Here is an 18,537-nt window from a genome sequence, read left to right as displayed (position 1 = left end):
GGGAGGCGCCGACCCCAGCCGGCAGGTGAGACCGCGCGGAGGAGCGTCTGGGGAGGCGGCGGCGCCCGGCGCTCGGCGCTCGGGTCTCCGTGCGGCTGGCAGACTCCCGCGCGGCTCCCGGGAGTTTTGTGGTCCGGGCGGGGAAGCCGGCGCGGGGGGAGCCCGAGGCCGTCGAGGCTGGCGGGGGGAAGTCCGGGAGGAGATGGGGGAATCGAGGAGTCCTGCGTCCGGGGCTCAAGGCTCCCACCCTCGCTCCCTGCCCTGTGCTTCCCTTCCTCCACCCGGGGCGAGTTCCAGGCTTGCTGGGAAGAGGGGGAGAGGCATGTACTGGGGGAGGGGCTGTCCTGAGGTTTTTGCAGCAGGACTGTGGGTGAGCCTCCGAATTTGAGGTAGAGTGTGATTGTGCTTCGGGGAAGGGGAGGCAGCCTGGGCGGAGGGAGGGATGCCCTCTGTCTGCAGGAGTCCCCCTCCCCTCACCCCAGACCTTGGGAATGAAAGGGCTGGTGTCCAGGCCCGCTGCAGGGTGGGCAGACTTTATTCAGAACAGGCTCTGGGGCCTGACTGAAAAGCCAGAGGTGGAATCAGGCTGTGGACTCTTTTCCTATACCCTCTGCTTACCGGAGTACCCCTGTGACTGGAGGGCCCTGGTGGGGTTTGTATGGTTGGGGTGGAGGTGGGACCTCCAGTGCAGTCTTTAGGGAGACCAAGGGCTGGAGAAGGGAGGAGAAGGGTTGATGGACCTCCAGATACAGGCCCTGGGGAGGTTTCTCTACATCTGGACAGGCCTGGAATTGAGGCCCATGTCCCAGCCTGGTGGGCGGTGCTGGCACTGAAGTGCCCTGCCTGGGCAGTGCCTTCATCCATGAACTTTCTGAAGTCATTTTAAATCCCCTGGAGCCTCCTTTTGCCACCTTTTGGGAACAGGAGGTGACCAGGAAGAGGGTTTGGGCAAAGCAGCGCGCAGAGCCATCCTTGGGGCTGGGCCCTGGCCTGCTTCAGACTCTGGGTCTCAGGCTGGAGGACCCAGGTTCAGGAGGGACCTGGGGTCTGAGAGACACTGGGCCTCGGTCTGCCAGGCTGAATGGTCATGGCTCCATCCTTGGGAGCTGGTGGTGCCTGGAGTAGAAGATCTGTGAGAGAGAGCAAAGAAACCAGGACCCAGGGAAGGAGGGGGTCGGAGGCACAAGCTCAGGAGCCTATCTCTGGGGAGGAAGGAGGTGGTCTGTGGTTCATAGTGATGGATTCCTGGACAAGGAAGGTTGGGGCCCCATATAGGCAAGTTTTGTGGCTTTGAACAGTGCCCTGCCCTATTCCCTGCCGTACCAGCCTGGTGTGGGGTGCCAGGAGTAAGTTCTCCAAGATGGGCAGTGCCTGGAATGGAGCCCAGGGTGGGATGGTTGCAGTTGGTTGGACAATTACAGATCTCTGAAGCTATCCACTTGTGGGGTCAGAATGTTCTTGGGAGGGTCATGCATTCCCCTGGACAGTGTACGCGCCTTCCTCTGCGGGTACGAGCCACGTGCTAAGCTGTGCTTCCAGGGGGCTGGGAGCATGGCCAGAAACAGGTCCTTTGGGAACAGAGGTCTGGCCAGTGGGGTGGGGGCGTGGTGAGGACAGGTCAGGGGACTGGCGAGGGGGAGGAGGCTGAAGCAAAATGTCATGGGGGGCAGTGGGAAACCTGCTTACTCTGGGCTCTGTCTCATGCAGCTCTCGGGACTGACAGCCGAGGACACAGGGACTGATAGGGCCAGGCGTCTGACTGGCTGGGGAGGTGTGGGTTTTTGCTCACAATTTTCCTGTCTTTCCATCTCTTGGACGCTGGCAGGGTTTTGGGTTCAAAGCGGTGTAGAGTGAGGAGAAGAGCTAATGTTTATTGAGTGTGTACTATATGCCTGATGGGTGCTGTTACGTTCTTTCCTCGCAACTCTTATTGTTCCCATTTTACAGGTGAAGAAAGTGACATAGAGAGGTGAAGTAACTTGTCCAAGGCTGCGAGGCTAGCAAAGAATCACAATAAGGTTTGAAACGTGGTCTCACTTCAAAGATCTTGTTTCTAATGAAGTGTTTTGAAGAGCCAGACTTTCTTTGGTGACCTTTGCCAAATGTCAGCCTGACCAAAAGTCTTGGATTTTTGATCTGTCCCTCCAGATGGTGCCGTTGGTGATGTTAAGGGGTTTAAGGGCCTGCTGCTCCGTGGGATATAGGAGAAGGGATGCCAAGAGAACTTAGTGGAGGGGGTACCAGAGATGGGGGTTTCCCATGTGCAGAGAGGTCCCCAGTCTGCCTTCTGCTTTGTGGGCCCCTGGGTGTCTGCTTGGAGCACTGCTTCTGTGGCTTGAGCGTCTGGTCCTGTGGCCATCTGGGGCAAGCTCTGGATATTCTCCCCCTCGTCCCCTAGTGAGTACAAATGTCGGTGCTGCTAGCTCTGCAGGTTTAAGTACGAGGAGCCCCTCAGGGTGCCCCGTGGGCATGGAGGAGGGTGGCCCTGGTGGGGATGCAGGCATCCATGGGTGGCAGTGCTCTCACCCTCACCTCCTCCTGAGCTGGGCTCAGCTGGGAGACACATTGAGGGTGTTGTCATGGAGTCCTCCCCTTCCCCCAGGTCAAGACACTTCCCTCCTGGAGACGTGAGATTTGGGGCTGACTTGATTACTTGTGATCTCTAGAACTTGGGCCAGCTGTATAAAACTACCGTGGACCTCAGTTCTTCTTTTTTTTTTTTTTTTTTTTATTTTTTTTTTTTTTTTTTTTGCTGTCAAATCTGTCCTGTGCCCCAGATGGCCACAGGACCAGCCTCACAGGGTTCTGGTGAAGATCAGATGGACTTAGGTATGTGAAAGGACCTCGAAAAGTTTCAAGCAGAGGGAAAGTGCATGGGAGTGTTATCCATCCATCCACCCACCTACCTGCGTATCTACTCAATGAACATTTATTTAGACCCTACCAGGTGTTGCAGATGTAGCAGTGAGCAAAGCAGGCCAAAATCCTTGCCCTCATGAAGTTGACATTCCAGTTAGGAGAGACAGACGATGAACAAATAAGAAAAATATATAGAATGGCAGCTGCTGATAAGAGCTGTGGAGAAAAATAAAGCATAAAGCTCGGAAGAGAGATAGGGAGCTCCAGGAAAGGGGGTTGCTATTTTAATAGAGTGGTCAGGGAAAGCTCACTGATAAGGGGACATATGAGCTGTGACCTGGAGGAGCTCTTACTCTAGGCAGAGGGAACAGCAAGCACCAAGGTCCCAGGCTGTCCCGTGCACGGTGTGTTGGGGAACAGCAAAGAGGTTAAGAGGACTGGAGTGCAGTGAGAAGGATGAAGAATCATATCGTTATTATTATTTCACATTAGCTTCTTTATACCAACACTCTTGAGCTTCGTTTCTTTCTCTCTTTTCAACTCATAAATTGGTTGAGTTCCTACTATGAGCCAGGCTCAGTATTTGGGGTACCTGGGGTGGGGATAAAGCGCTGAGCAAAATAGATATCATCCCTTCCCTCCTAACATTTATAGTCAGAGGGGCAGAGTCACACATTAAACAAGGGATGATTTAGTGATAATGGTGATCAGTACCATGGAGGAAATGTACGGAGAGTGAACAGGGGACCAAACTCAGTCTGGGTGGGGGAGCTGGGACACCTTCCTGAGGAAGTTTTGTTGAAGCTGTAACCAGAGGGAGGAGTTGAATTTAACTCTGTGAAGTGTGCGCAGTGTGTGAGTGTGATGGGGACGGATGTGGAAAGAGATTCCCTGTGGTACAGAGGTCACCGATTGGCAGCTCACAGGCTGAATTCATTCCGTAGATGTGATTTATTTGGCTTGCAGTGTTGAAAAATGTGAATTACTTGCCAATGTTTAAAAGTCAGGAGATGTCATGTTAAAGCCTCCATTCTTTAGAATTCAGCTTCTGTTGAAAAATCAGAGGATCAGGTTCCACTGGGACACCAGTGGCAACAGTCTGCCGGTGCGGGGTGGTGCTTGCCCCTGCTTGGGCTGTGCTCTCTCTCTCCTGAACTGGGCGGCTTTTCACATTGACAGGCACTCGAGTGGGTCTGTAACCACCAAGAAATCAGTGCCTTTTAGGGAAGAGGTGAATGTTTAAATGAATTGCTTTGGAGCCAGACAGATCTGGGTTAGAATTTTGGTTCTGACACTTGTATGGCTGCTTGATCTCGGGCAAGTGACTTCACCTCCCTCTGCCTCAGTTTCCTCACCTGGTGGCTGGGGATACCCTGGTCTTCCTCAGAGTCATTTCAGGAGGAGGATGTGTCTGAGGTGCTCAGCTTGGTAACGGGAAGAGCTCGGTTAGTGAAAACTGCTGGTGGCGGCAGTAACTGTGGTATTAACACCACCTCATTCCTTTCCTCCCAGCAGGATGTCATGGTTTAGTGGCCTCCTGGTCCCCAAAGTGGATGAACGGAAAACAGCCTGGGGCGAGCGCAATGGGCAGAAGCGTCCACGCCGCGGGACTCGCTCCAGTGGCTTCTGCACACCCCGTTATATGAGCTGCTTTCAGGGTGCACAGCCACCCAGCCCGACCCCCGCAGCCGCGCCTCGGTGCCCCTGGCAGGATGAGGCCTTCATCCGGAGGGGTGGCCCAGGCAAGGGCCTGGAGCTGGGGCTGCGGGCTGTGGCCCTGGGCTTCGAGGACCCTGAGGCGACCGTGGCAGTCGGGGCCGCTGAGGGGGCCCCCGATGCAGCCGCCAGGAGCAGGCGAGCTTGCTGGCGCCGGCTGGTGCAGGTGTTCCAGTCAAAGCAGTTCCGCTCGGCCAAGCTGGAGCGCTTGTACCAGAGGTACTTTTTCCAGATGAACCAGAGCAGCCTGACGCTGCTGATGGCCGTGCTGGTGCTGCTCATGGCCGTGCTGCTGGCCTTCCACGCGGCGCCTGCCCACCCTCAGCCTGCCTACGTGGCCCTGCTGGCCTGCGCCGCCGTCCTCTTCGTGGCGCTCATGGTGGTGTGCAATCGACACAGCTTCCGCCAGGACTCCATGTGGCTGGTGAGCTACGTGGTGCTGGGCATCCTGGCAGCCGTGCAGGTCGGCGGCGCCCTGACAGCCAGCCCCCGCAGCCCTTCTGTAGGCCTCTGGTGCCCCGTGTTCTTCGTCTACATCACCTACACGCTTCTCCCCATCCGCATGCGGGCTGCTGTCTTCAGTGGCCTGGGCCTCTCCACCCTGCACTTGATCTTGGCCTGGCAACTCAACCGTGGTGATGCCTTCCTCTGGAAGCAGGTGGGTGGTCGGGGAGGTAGGCGTGGGGGCACCAGTGCGGGAATGAGAAGGAGTCTGCTAATCGAGGGTGGGAGAGTCACGGGTGGACACGGGAGAGGGACGTCTGGCTGTATCTGGGAGGAGGGGTGGGTCTCCATTTGGGATCTGAGGCAGAAGGCACTGCTAAGGGAAGGGAAGGCTCCAGAACCTAAAGCCTGTGCTCTGTCCCCATGGGCCACAGTCTACAGCTCTTTAGTCTGAGGCCCTTGAAACAGCATAATCTGTAGAGACCCAGTGTGAGGCTGGAGGTGGGCAGGTGACATTCAGCCCCAGGGATGGGGCAGGGCTGAGGGGGCTGGGTAGGCTACATCCAGACTTTGGCATCTCTGGCCCCAAGTTGACACTTGAGACTCAGGGCCTGGTGCCTTCCCTGCAGGGCAGCTGTAGGTGGCGATCTGGAGGGATCGAGTAGGTTTTGGATGCAGTTAGCAAGGGAGGAGTTGCCTCTCTCCTGGACTGAGGCCAGCTCCGGGAGGACAGGGAAGGTGATGAGTGGGTCACTTCTGTCCTGGGCCGGGAGTAGTTTGGGGCTGGACTGTTGACGAGAGGGGCTTTAGGCTCCGACCGCATCCCGCCCTCTTCCCACTGGGCACCAGGGCTCTGGCAGCCTGCCTTGAGGCTCTCTGCCCTTGTGGGCTTCCACCTCTGGCTTCAGAGTGGTGTGTGAGGTGAGGCTGTCGCAGAGGCTTGGCTGCAGGCAGCCCTGGTTGTCCAGTGGGCTGCATTCTTCTCTGTGAGATCCTAGACAGCTAACCTTGCCTCTCCCAGCCTTCGTTTCCCCGTCTGTAAAACTGGGATAAAAATAGTATCTACCTCATGATGTTGCTCTCAGGGCCCCACCCTCTCTGAGTGGAGTAAAACCCGACAGGGTAGCGCTCTCACCTGGAGGCAGGGAGCTGCAGGGATGCTGTAGGAGATGGTTCCCAGTGAAGGGACTTCCGGATGTCCCTTGCAGAGAGATGTGAGCCGGTGGTGTTGGCTGTCTCGTGTCATCCTCCTGACCAGGGACAGGGGCTCTTGCCCAGCTGATCCTTTAGGGGCGGCTGTAGGCACAGCCCCCCAGCCAGCACACCTCGAGATCCCTCCATTGGCACCCTGATTTAGATGGTGCTGTCCTCTGTCTTGCTCAAGGTTTGAGGGAGCCAGCCTCTGCCTCGCCCAGGGCTTGTGGCCTGTAGCCCACCCTAGCCACACCTACAAAGAGGAAGTTGCCTGGGGCTCCCAGGGTTCGAAGCTGGGTGCTCTGGCATGATGCCCTTCCCTGCCCAGCCTGTGGAACAGAATGTACCTTTTTAAGAGTAACCTTATAGCCAGTTTGTTTGTGGAGCACATATCCGCAGGGCACTGTCAGATCTCTTAAAGGGCCAGGGTCCTTCTGCCACTGCTAGCCCCCAATTTCTCTCCAGGGTAGCTGTCACACTGGGCTTTGGAGCTGGACTGCCCTCTTGGGGAAGGAGGAGCTTGGAGGTGGTACCTCCCTTCCCCTATCCTCTCTGGCTGGGTAGCCAGAGGATAGCTACTACCAGCTATCCTCTCTCCCTGCTCTCAGCTGGCATGGTGCCCAGAGCCAAGCCCAGGGCCTGACTGGGGATGCGCAGTCCCATGGAGGCCAGGACTATACCAGTTTCCTGCCTCTCCGGGGCACCCTGCTGCAGCCTCACCCAGTGGGCGAGTGAAGAAAGCTGCCCTTGCCCTGTGTCAGTCCTTGGGGCCAGAGCGGCCCATACCGCTTCTGTGAGCTGAGAACATGCCTAGATTCTACATCCAGTTGGCGTACAGGCTCTCTGCACCCAGCTGGCTTACAGGTTTCTGGGTAGGGTGGGGCTGTGGCCTCCTTTCTAGGCTCCTTGGTCAACCCCTTCCCGGATCCAGCCCCTTCATCCTCCTATGACCTGCTCACTCAGACACACAGAGCAGTTTCACCCAGTGCCCCAGCCCAGCCTGGAGTCTCCTATAGTGCCCTGACATCCATTTTTTCTCACAGTCGGATAGGGGTCTGTGTACAGATCTATTTCGGTCTCTTGTCCCCCTTCCCCTTCCCTCCACCATGACTCACATTTTCCTCTTGGGCTCCTGGGGCCAGGAAGGGAAGTTGCCTGGTTTGCCCCCCTTTCCTTCTCCCCCACTGGGGGCTATTCTTAGAAACCCCCGGGGGAGATAGTGTGCCCCCCTCTTCACCCCTGCTGCTGGGAGGGGGGGCCCTTGTGAGCTGGACTGAGAAGGGAAGCTGGGAAGCCAGTCCTAGAGGATGGGAGCCGGAGATGGCTGGGGGTTCGCCGGACCCCTCCATCTTACCCAAGGAAAATGAAACCAAGGTCCCAGAGATTGAGTGACAAGCCCAAGTTTGCAGGACTAGTTCTGGTTCCCTGGCTTCCAGTGGTGCTCTTGCCCTCCCTTCTCCCCAAACCAGAGCCCTGCCCCAGCCAACTCTGGGGTGGAGCCACAAGTTCCAGGTTAACCCCTGAATTTCCAGAAACACTGAGGTCGGCTTCCCTTAGACTTGCTCTCCAGCCAATGCTGCTGCTGATGACGGAGGGCGGAACATCCTAGGATCGGGGTCCTAGGGCATGGGGCCTGGCTGGGCCGAGTGTCGGGGGTGGCCAGGCATGGTGGCACCCCATCCCAGTTCCGAAGGGTTCTTTGTGTCCGTAGAATTGATGATTCCCAAGCCTGGGTTCTGAGGCTGGGCCTCAAGAGCTTAGGTGAGTGGAGTGAGTAGGAATCCTGGGAACCTGGAATGTAGTTTACAGTAGGGTTAGGACGCAGCTTTGTAGTCTGACTCTCCTGGACTCAAGTCCCACACTGGCTACTACCAGCTGTGTGATCTTGGGCAAGTTACATAGCTTCTCTGTGCCTGAGTCCCTCACCTTTCAAATGAGATAGTGCTACTGATTTCATAGAGTTGTAAGAAGTACATTCGTTAACATACGGAGGACACCTATAGAATCTAGGCACATTTGTAGGCAGCCAACAAATTAGCTCCAGTAATGATAGTAATGGAATTATTATTATATTAACTTATGTGAGGGCAGGGAGGGACCTTGGAGATCTTATTCTCCCTCTCCAGGTTCTAGATGAGCGAACAGGCCCCTAGAGATGAGGTGACGTGTCCTGGGCACTCACAGGACTATGTAGAGTTCAGATCTCCTGGGTGTCATCCTGTAAGGAGAACCACGTATGCAGAAGGAGCATCATTTGTCTTTTTTTTTTTTCCCATCATTTGTCTTTTGTTTGGGGTGTTTGTGGGGCAGGGAATCATAGTGTGCTGGGCCCAGGCCCTGTGACCTACCTGGCCCTGGTTGGTGCTTCTGCTCCCAGGAGCTGTGAGAAGATCACATTTCTAGCCATGGAGTGATCCAGGCAGGGAGCTGGAGTCCTGTGGGGATGGGGAGGTATTGCAGGGGTGGGGACAGCTTGGGAAAGACAGGGCACAGGATCCTGGCTTCCTCCCCAAAGCAGTGCATCTACAGAGAGCCTAGCTAGTTGCACCTGTGTGTGTTGGGGGTGGTCACCGTTTGCCTCTGCCACCCCTCTGCAGCTCGGTGCCAACATGCTGCTGTTCCTCTGCACCAATGTCATTGGCATCTGCACACACTACCCAGCTGAGGTGTCTCAGCGCCAGGCCTTTCAGGAGACCCGTGGTTACATCCAGGCCCGGCTGCACCTGCAGCATGAGAATCGGCAGCAGGTGGGGCTGCCCCCCGCCCCCCCCGCCCCCGATCACGGCCTTCCCCCATCTCACCTGCCAATAGCTTGCAGATTGGATCCACCACCTCGTGCGACTCCATGGAATGGTGTTAATGGTTCCCCCTGATTGTGCATCACAGGGGCCCTTTGACACTGGGGTTCCTGTCCTGTCTGAGGGTGGGAGGGAGTAAATGGAGTGCATCTGAGGGGTTGAGTGGGGTGTAGTCAGAGAAGGCCGGGATGTACGTCTGCTGAGGACTCTAATGGGGGAGGGTCAGGCCACGGTCCAGAAGGGAAGCTCAGGTCTCCAGAGAGGTCTGGGAGGGTTTGGGGGATGTGGAGGGACTAGGAAGGATTAAAATGCGAGGCCAAGAAGATAGGGGTCCTCTGTTGAAACCACTGGTCTAGGAGCGGCTGCTGCTGTCCGTGTTGCCCCAGCATGTTGCCATGGAGATGAAAGAAGACATCAACACAAAGAAAGAAGACATGATGTTTCACAGGATCTACATCCAGAAGCATGACAATGTCAGGTAGGGGCGGGGTGGGGAGGATGCCGGGAGAGGTGTGGGATCTGGGAGTCTTTGAGGGCCACATCGCCCTTCCATCTTCTGCCATCGTCCTCAGCATCCTGTTTGCGGACATTGAAGGCTTCACCAGCCTGGCATCCCAGTGCACGGCGCAGGAGCTGGTCATGACCCTGAACGAGCTCTTTGCTCGGTTTGACAAGCTGGCTGCGGTGAGGGTGCTAGGGCTTGGGGGTGGGGCCGACGGGGTGAGGGCAAGCCTCATTGGCAGAGGCCTTGGGGGATGGGGGCCGATGGAATCTGCAGTGAGGGTAGTGGGCCAGGCAGGCTGGGCCAGAGTAAAGGTGACTCTCCCCCGACTCTTTCACCTTTAGGAAAATCACTGCCTGAGGATCAAGATCTTAGGGGACTGTTACTATTGTGTGTCAGGGCTGCCAGAGGCCCGGGCAGACCATGCCCACTGCTGCGTGGAGATGGGGGTGGACATGATCGAGGCCATCTCGTGAGCACCATCCCCTCCCAGGCTTCCTGGAACTGAGGGTGCCCCAACCTGCTCCTACCCTTTGATGTGTCCTCGGGACTTTTTCTCAGTCTTGGCTGTCTCCCTGTCTTGGAGATCCATCACTGGGGAGGGGAAAGGGTCTTTCTTCAGCCTGTGTGAAGACCCATGTGCACCTTAGACTCCAGCCAGCTGGGTTGGGGTCGGGGGAGCCAGGGTGAGGGGGATTTGGTCTGGAGAAGGTGCCAGCTGAGTAGGCCCAAAGGGAGGGTAGTGATTCCTCCTCTCCTAGCTCAGTCCCATAAGATGCTGATGGGCCCCTGCTGGTGAACAGGGCTCCCAAACATTTGTCCTTGGGCCCCATGCAGCCTCTTGCCCGTGTCCTGCTGAGGGTGTGCCGTGTGCCCTGCGACTGGGTCTGTCCTTGCCCACTCGGCTCCAAGGCGAGCACAGGGCCTGGGCTCTGGGCTGGGAGTGGGGAGGACTGTGCCGGGAGCTAAGCCAGGCCGCCTCCTCCCAGGCTGGTGCGCGAGGTGACAGGTGTGAACGTGAACATGCGCGTGGGCATCCACAGCGGGCGCGTGCACTGCGGCGTCCTTGGCCTGCGGAAATGGCAGTTCGATGTGTGGTCCAATGACGTGACTCTGGCCAATCACATGGAGGCCGGGGGCCGGGCCGGGTGAGCGTGCGTCCAGGGGGCGAGGGACGGGAGCCCCCGGCAGAGCAGGGGTCTCACCCTCCTGTCCCACACAGCCGCATCCACATCACTCGGGCCACGCTGCAGTACCTGAACGGGGACTACGAGGTGGAGCCGGGCCGTGGCGGGGAGCGCAACGCCTACCTCAAGGAGCAGCACATTGAGACGTTCCTCATCCTGGGAGCCAGCCAGAAACGGGTCAGGGCCGGGGTGGGGCGGGGGTGGGCAGATGGGGGGAGCTGGCAGAGGCCTTCTCCGGGCCACCCTTCCCAGCCTGTGCCCACGCTGCCCACACAGAAAGAGGAGAAGGCCATGCTGGCCAAGCTGCAGCGGGCGCGGGCCAACTCCATGGAGGGGCTGATGCCACGCTGGGTGCCCGACCGCACCTTCTCCCGGACCAAGGACTCGAAGGCTTTCCGGCAGATGGTGAGGGGCCCACGGCGCTGGGACCTGGGGCCTCGCTTTCCTGTCTCCCTCAGCACTCTGTGTCCTCCTTGCCTCTTCTGCCTTCCTCGTCATGGCTGCCGTCTCCGTAGTTTCTGGAATTGGGGATAGGAGGGATGATTTCACCCCAGGGGTCCCAATCCCCCCAGAGTCTGTGGGGAGAGCCGTCAGCGCAGTGCTGAGGGTGGGGAAGGGATTGTAGAGGTGAAGGCCGCCTGCCCTTCACCTCACTCGCACACTCTGTCCCTTTCTCCAGGGCATTGATGATTCCAGCAAGGACAAGTAAGTCAGGTTGTTGAGTAGGGAAGGAGGGCTGGGCGAAGGCACTTGCACCCTGGGGCGGGGTTGCGGGGAGCCAAGATCCCCCTCTTCCCTGGACCTTAGATGTGTCTTACGGAGCAGGTGCCACCTACCCCGCTCACACTCCTTCTTTGAGTGCTTCCTGTGCCCCTCCCTTCTCATCGCCTGTCGCATGGCAGTGCTCAGGCACCTGGTGAAGCCATGTCCCCTGCCCTCAGCCGGGGTGCCCAGGATGCCCTGAACCCTGAGGATGAGGTAGACGAGTTCCTGGGCCGTGCCATCGATGCCCGCAGCATCGATCAGCTGCGCAAGGACCACGTGCGCCGGTTCCTGCTCACCTTCCAGAGAGAGGATCTTGAAAAGAAGGTTTGGGGGATGCAAGGGCAGAAGGAGGAGGGCCGGGGGAGGAGGGGAGGTCCCGGCAGGGAAGTCTGAGCACAGGTGAGGTTTCTGGGGAGTGGGGAGGTGACCACAGGGCACAGCGGGGATTCATATCAACTGGGCCAACTGGTAGTGCCCTGCCTTCCCCAGGGCGGAGCCAGCGCCCAGCTCAGTCTCCTCTCCCCCAGTACTCGCGAAAGGTGGACCCCCGCTTCGGAGCCTACGTGGCCTGTGCCCTGTTGGTCTTCTGCTTCATCTGCTTCATCCAGCTCCTCGTCTTCCCACCGTGAGAGCCCGGTCCCTCCTCGCTTGGCTTCTCTTCCCGCTGCCGCTTCCCACAACCTTCCTAAACATCCTCGCAAGCACACAGTCCCCGGGGCCCACATCCTGCCTGCCCAGGGAGTGGGACGAGGATGTCCAGATCTCCTGGAGTAACATTTTCCCTGGCCCTCTTCCTCCCCAGCTCAGCCCTGATGCTTGGGATCTATGCCAGTATCTTCCTGCTGTTGCTGGTCACCGTGCTGACCTGCGCCGTGTACTCGTGTGGCTCTGTATGTGGGGGGCCTTCCAGGGCTGGTGGGGGAGGCCAGGCCAAGGGCGGGGAGGGAGGAGAAGGCCAAGCCTCTGCCATTGGGCCCCATCCCTGGGTGACCTTACCCGTTGGCTGATGTGGCCTCCGTCTCTCTGTCTCCCGCCTCCCGGCAGCTGTTCCCTCAGGCCCTGCGACGTCTGTCTCGCAGCATCGTCCGCTCGCGGGCACATAGCACTGCGGTTGGCATCTTTTCCGTCCTGCTTGTGTTCATCTCTGCCATCGCCAACATGGTAAAGTTCCAGTGGGAATTTTTCTGCCCCTCCTCTGTTCCAAGCACTCTGGGTGCTGGGGGTACAGAGAGGAATGAGACGCATTTCCTGCCCAAAGCAAGGGTGAGGTTAACCCCTGTCCTCCCTCTTTGCTCCCCGCTACCTCTTGTCATCCCTCAGTGAGAAGTTGGGCCCCTGGGGTATAGGGCCCCTGGGTTATAAGGCATGGTCCTTGTAACCCCTCCCCTCCCCGGTTACCCTGATATACCTCCCCCGACTTTTGCAGTTCACCTGTAACCACACCCCCATACGGACTTGCGCAGCCCAGATGCTGAATTTAACACCTGCTGACATCACTGCCTGCCACCTGCAGCAGCTCAATTACTCACTGGGCCTGGATGCTCCCCTGTGTGAGGGCACCGCCCCCACTTGCAGCTTCCCTGAGGTGTCCAAGTGGTGCTTGGAAGGGGTGGGGGTGGGGTCCTGATCAGTTCCGGTTATCGGTTATCGACCCTTCTGTGCCAGGCCTGGTGATGGGCACTGGGGACCCAGGATCTCACCAGAGTCTCCAGCTCCAGGAGCAGCCTGGGGCCCCGGTGTGCTTTAGGGGTGTGTGGAGGGTGAAGGAGGTTTGGGTTTGAGGTTGTGGAGGGGAGCTTGGGTCAGGTGGCGGCGTGCAGTGTTCTCCCTGCGCGGGAGCGCCAGGGCCTCTGCCTTCAGCCAACGCTGCCTCTGCCGCTGCCCCCCAGTACTTCGTCGGGAGCATGCTGCTGAGTCTCTTGGCCAGCTCTGTCTTCCTGCACATCAGTAGCATCGGGAAGTTGGCCATGATCTTTGTCCTGGGGCTCATCTATTTGGTGCTGCTTCTGCTGGGGCCCCCGGCCACCATCTTTGACAACTACGACCTACTGCTTGGCGTCCATGGCTTGTGAGTTTATCCACAGCCCCTTTAGTCCCCCAGGAGCCTCTTGACCCTGCTGGGTCACTGTGAGCCCCCCTGTGCCCTTGGAATGCTACCACTCACCCATCACATGTGGGGGGAAAGGAGGCAGCACATGACCCCCAACAGTCACCTCAGGGAAACCCCAGTCCTGGGAAGTCCCTTGGTCTTTAGGCTAGACATTAAAAAAAAAAAATTCCCTCTTGCATTTGCATGTTGCTTTCATATCCACTCTTAACTACCTGTAGGTCACACAGCTGCTTGGTGGTAGAGCCCTGGCTAGGAAAGGAACCAAAACTCTGACTCCCACTTGAGGGCTTTGCCTGGGACAACACACTGGCTTTTCCTCTGCAAAACCTCACCCCTCGGGGTATGTGGTAGAAATATATGGTGCGGTAGAAAAAGCCTCTGGAGTCTGCTGTTTGAATCCCTACTCTGCCACTTATTAGCTGTGTGTCTTTGGATCGTTGAATTAACTTCTCTGAGCCTCAGTTTCCTCATCTGTAAAACGGCAGTGCCATCTATATCACAAGGTAGTTGTAAAGATTATTATAAGTAACATTTATCGAAGGTTTGCTGATGCCAAGCGCTCTGCTAAGCCTTTTGCATGCATTATTTAGATCTGATCACTCGTTGATTGATGAGGAAGCTGAGGCTTAGAGAGTTAAGCAACTTGTTCCAGGTCACATAGCTGGTGAGTAGAGGAGCCAGGAGTGGAACCTCTGCTCTTAATGAGTTAACAGAAGCAAAAGCCTTGGCCTAGTGCCTGATTTATGGTGCTCAGTAAATGCAGTTTCTGTCTCCCCTTCCATGCCCCGACCTGGCAACCCAGGAAGAACCGATGACTTTGTCTCTTGTGTCTTCCTGCCAGGGCTTCTTCCAACGAGACCTTCAGTGGGCTGGACTGGTGAGTGAGGGCTGTAGGGCAGCAAAGGGTGGGGCTGCCAGATGCCTCCTTCAGACACTGAGCTTGCCTCTGCTTCCCTCAGCTCAGCCGCAGGGAGGGTGGCACTCAAATATATGACCCCTGTGATTCTGCTGGTGTTTGCACTGGCGCTGTATCTGCATGCCCAGCAGGTGGAATCAACTGCCCGCCTGGACTTCCTCTGGAAACTGCAGGTGACTGGGTGGGCCTCTGGGGTGGGGGAAGATCCTAGGGGCAGAGCCTGGGCCACGCCAGGCATCTCTTAGGCTGGCCAGGGCTCAGGCTGCCCCGAGCCCACCCTGGCTCCATGCCTTCTCTGTGCCCGTCCCCTATCCCCCGCCTCATCCTGTCCCTGCCCCCTCTACTTCTTTGCCTGTTCTTTAGGCCTGTCCTTGCCTTTCTTCTTCCACGTGGTTCCCTCTGATGCCCATCTCCAGGTGTTGGCCGCTGCACCCACGCCTTGTGAATGTTGGGCAGTGGGTGATGGGTGTGGTGTCCACAGGCCACAGGGGAGAAGGAGGAGATGGAGGAGCTCCAGGCATACAACCGGCGGCTGCTACATAACATTCTGCCCAAGGACGTGGCCGCCCACTTCCTTGCCCGGGAGCGCCGGAATGATGAGCTCTACTATCAGTCATGTGAGTGCGTGGCCGTCATGTTTGCCTCCATTGCCAACTTCTCTGAGTTCTACGTGGAGCTAGAGGCAAACAATGAGGGTGTCGAGTGCCTGCGGCTGCTCAACGAGATCATCGCTGACTTCGATGAGGTACTTGTCCAGTCGGCTGGTTGGTGCTGGCAGAGGGTGGGCAGACTTGGGGACCAGAGGAGTGGGGAGAACTTCGGATAAGAAGGCCAGGCTCGGAGGGGATGGTTGGTACTGGCAGGAGGAAGGGAGATCTGATGGGACCCAGAGGTGTCAGGGGTAGGAGTAAAGGTAGGTACAGTGGAGTCAGGGACGGGTGCTCACGAAGGTGTCACAGGCAGCAAGCTCAGCGCCAGTGGGGCAGGGTCATCATTGTTGAGGAGCAGAGGAGGACGTGAGGCTCTCTGGAGGGGCCAGGATAGGTAGCAGGTGGGGGCCATTGAAGAAGAAGCCGGTAATCAGTAGACTATGGCCCCACGAGGCCAAGTAAGCAAGACGATCCCCTGAGTAGAGAAAATGGAAGCAAAATATGAAAAAGTGACCTGAACATCCAGGTCAGGAACGGGTTGTTCCCTATTCTGGAGGGAAGGCACTTCCTCAGCCTGGGACTCGGTTTCCCCAGAGGCGAGGGTTGGAATCATTGATGCCAATCATTCATATCCCTCCTGTGGTTCTGGGCTCTGTAGCAAGCTGTCGAAGTTGACCTGGAGCTGTGCGCCCAAGTGCTGGCTTGGGTTTTGACGGCTGCCCGGTGAGGGAGGCTGTTTTCCCGGCTCCGTAGTCCTGCACTGAGAGCAGCGGCTGGAAGCGGGGCTCACTTACCGAAAGGAGGGGAGTGTTGAGCCAGGGAAGTGGAGAAGGGGGCCAGGGCCTGGCACGGATTGAGGCTTGAGGCAGGGCTGGGTTTGGCCTGCCTGCCTTGACAGCCAGGTCCCCCTGTGCTGTCCAGATCATCAGCGAGGAGCGGTTCCGGCAGCTGGAGAAGATCAAGACGATTGGTAGCACCTACATGGCTGCCTCTGGGCTGAATGCCAGCACCTATGATCAGGTGGGCCGCTCCCACATCACTGCCCTTGCCGACTACGCCATGCGGCTCATGGAGCAGATGAAGCACATCAATGAGCACTCCTTCAACAATTTCCAGATGAAGATCGGTGAGAGGGCCCGCTTGATGGCAGGTTTTCCCAGGGCCGCTTCTGGGTGAAGCTGAGGCAGCAGGCTGGGGATGGCGTCTCATGTTCCCCGTCGGGAGTCCTGTGGGCCTTTCCTTTTCTCCCACCTCCTATATTGTCTGATGGTAAGAACAGAGATCATTTATTGAAGGCCTGCTCTGTGCTAAGCCCTGTCCCAGGCTTTTTTTTTTTTTTTTTTTTTAAAGCACATATAAATCCTCACATTATTATCCCCTTTTACAGATAAAGAGGTGGACTCTCAGAGAGAGTAAATAACTCAGCCAAGGTCATATGACTAGTAAATGGCTGAACTGGGATTCGAGACCAGGTTTAGCTATACGCTCCAGTGCCCGTGTCCTTTTCTGTGGCCAGTCTGATAAGAGGCACTTCCTCTCAGATGAACTGGTGGATGGGAATGGTTAATAGCATGGGTTCTGGAGTCAGACTGTCGGCTTTTCCACTTAACTGGCTTATTTAGCAAGTTGTCTAACGTCTCTAAACTTCAGGTATCTTTTCTGTAAAGTGGGAACGATGGTACCTACCTTTTGGGGCCGTTGAGAGGATGAGATAGTGTAAAACGCTTACAGAGTGGTTGGCACAGGGCGCACATCGGTAGATTAGCTGCTGTTCTAGCATAGCCGTCCTGACTCAGGGGAGCTCCTCAGCTGATATGCCCGCATCTTCCATTCTTTATGACTAGGAGGCTTGTCCCTTTTCCAGTTTCTTCTCTGGGTCCTTCTAAAGGTGCCAGGAGGTGGGTGCCTCCCTGGGCTGACTGTGGAACAGCCAGTGCTCTCGATTTCTTACTGCTGTCCCCACCTACCCCAGGGCTGAACATGGGCCCAGTTGTGGCAGGCGTCATTGGGGCTCGGAAGCCGCAGTATGACATCTGGGGGAACACAGTGAATGTCTCTAGCCGCATGGACAGCACGGGGGTCCCCGACCGAATCCAGGTGAGGGGGATGTGAGCAGAGGCTGGGAGGGGTATGGGTCCAGAGGGCTTCCGCAGGGCCCTCTCTGCAGTCAGCAAGGACAGGGGAAGGGTGGCGCTGTTCTCTGGTTGGTGGAGTCAGGGTTGGGGGAGGGGAGCTGGCATGAGCAGAGAACCCCTGGACTCCTGCAAATGCAGCAGGAAGGATCCTGGGCTAAGCAGGTTCCCCTCCCCCCCCCACCCCCCCAGGTGACCACGGACCTGTACCAGGTTCTAGCGGCCAAGGGCTACCAGCTGGAGTGTCGAGGGGTGGTCAAGGTGAAGGGCAAGGGGGAGATGACCACCTACTTCCTCAATGGGGGCCCCAGCAGTTAGCAGGGCCCAGCTACAAATTCGGCTGAAAGGACCAAGGTGGGCATTTGAGTGGACTCTGTGCTCGCTGGGGGAGGCTGAGCCTCCAGACCCTGCTGACCACAAAAGGGAACACCCCAGCAGGCTGTACTTGGACCATGCTCGTCTGCCCTCAGGCTGGTGAATGAGGGGATACCAAGAGGATTATGCAAGTGGCTTCCTTTCTTAACTGGGGTAGGGCTGTTTTCTCTCCTTTTTTCCAGCTTTTGGGAGCAGGGGAGGGGGCAGCAGCAGAGGCAGGGGGACGTCTCCTGCCTGAGAGATTAAAATGGCAGCTTGCCACGCCCGCCCTTTCCCTGTCTGTCTGGGCACTTGGCTCAGGGCTGGGCCCTTCCTTTCCCTCGTTTTCCTGGGAATATTTTTATAAAGACTGGGGCAGGCTTGAAGAGTGCCTATTCCATCCTTGCCTTCCTTTGCTATGCCTGCATCCCCAGCATGGGTCCTGGGCACTCCCTACCCCAGCCAGGTCTCCCTCACAGACACAGGGCATGGGAGGGAGATGTTCTGGGGACCCAGCTCTGTCCATATTTCAGGGGTATGTTTCCATTTGCCAAATCCTAGTCCCATGATCTGTCCCCAAAGGGGAACAAAGGGACTTCTGCCAGCTCAGATTAGCCCCGTTTCCTGCACAGCTCCAGGGAAAGGGGCATCTGGTCTCACTGGTACTGTGAAAATGCCCAGCCGGAGAGCAGGCGTGTGCGTGGGGATGTCATAAGATCAGGAGCTGGATGTTCGCCTGCAGGTGCCAAAGAGCGCAGGCCGGCCAGGGACGGGGGTGGTGCCAGACCGATCCAAAGGTCAGGATCAGGCCACTCTGCCCCAGTGCTCTCTTGCTGTCTGCTGCAAGGGGACACGGAGCATCTCTACCCCTTCTGTTGCCAAATAGAAAAGGGCCAGGGCATGGAGGAAG

The 18,537-nt window shown here is 57.4% G+C and overlaps 1 protein-coding gene across 2 annotated transcripts; it reads left to right on the top strand.

The window, feature by feature from the left end:
* Positions 1-4,375: 4,375 nt before the first annotated feature.
* Positions 4,376-17,591, top strand: ADCY6 (adenylate cyclase 6). 2 transcript variants are annotated; one of them, XM_007452234.1, is made up of 21 exons: positions 4,376-5,233; positions 8,811-8,960; positions 9,368-9,489; positions 9,584-9,695; positions 9,858-9,985; positions 10,503-10,661; positions 10,736-10,877; positions 10,977-11,105; positions 11,380-11,405; positions 11,642-11,789; positions 11,993-12,090; positions 12,268-12,355; positions 12,510-12,626; positions 12,892-13,050; positions 13,355-13,533; positions 14,417-14,452; positions 14,535-14,664; positions 14,973-15,236; positions 16,063-16,267; positions 17,114-17,238; positions 17,466-17,591. In XM_007452234.1, exons 1-21 carry the CDS (start codon positions 4,376-4,378, stop codon positions 17,589-17,591), a joined length of 3,501 nt encoding a protein of 1,166 aa, XP_007452296.1. The 2 variants fall into 2 exon arrangements, with proteins under 2 accessions (XP_007452296.1, XP_007452297.1); XM_007452235.1 differs by lacking the exon at positions 12,892-13,050.
* The last annotated feature ends 946 nt before the right edge of the window (positions 17,592-18,537 follow it).

Source organism: Lipotes vexillifer, unplaced genomic scaffold (genome assembly GCF_000442215.2).
Source record: "Lipotes vexillifer unplaced genomic scaffold, Lipotes_vexillifer_v1.1 scaffold422, whole genome shotgun sequence".
In the NCBI taxonomy this organism is placed as follows: Eukaryota; Metazoa; Chordata; class Mammalia; order Artiodactyla; family Lipotidae; genus Lipotes; species Lipotes vexillifer.
This window is presented reverse-complemented; position numbering and strand designations above follow the sequence as displayed.

What these genes read in the sequence shown, in the direction of transcription:
- ADCY6 (XM_007452234.1), top strand. Translation starts at nt 4,376, where the DNA reads ATGTCATGGTTTAGTGGCCTCCTGGTCCCCAAAGTGGATGAACGGAAA. An exon ending in CGAAGGCTTTCCGGCAGATG is followed by an intron (nt 11,106 to 11,379) that starts GTGAGGGGCCCA and finishes CCCTTTCTCCAG; the next exon opens with GGCATTGATGATTCCAGCAA. An exon ending in CAGCTCCTCGTCTTCCCACC is followed by an intron (nt 12,091 to 12,267) that starts GTGAGAGCCCGG and finishes CTTCCTCCCCAG; the next exon opens with CTCAGCCCTGATGCTTGGGA.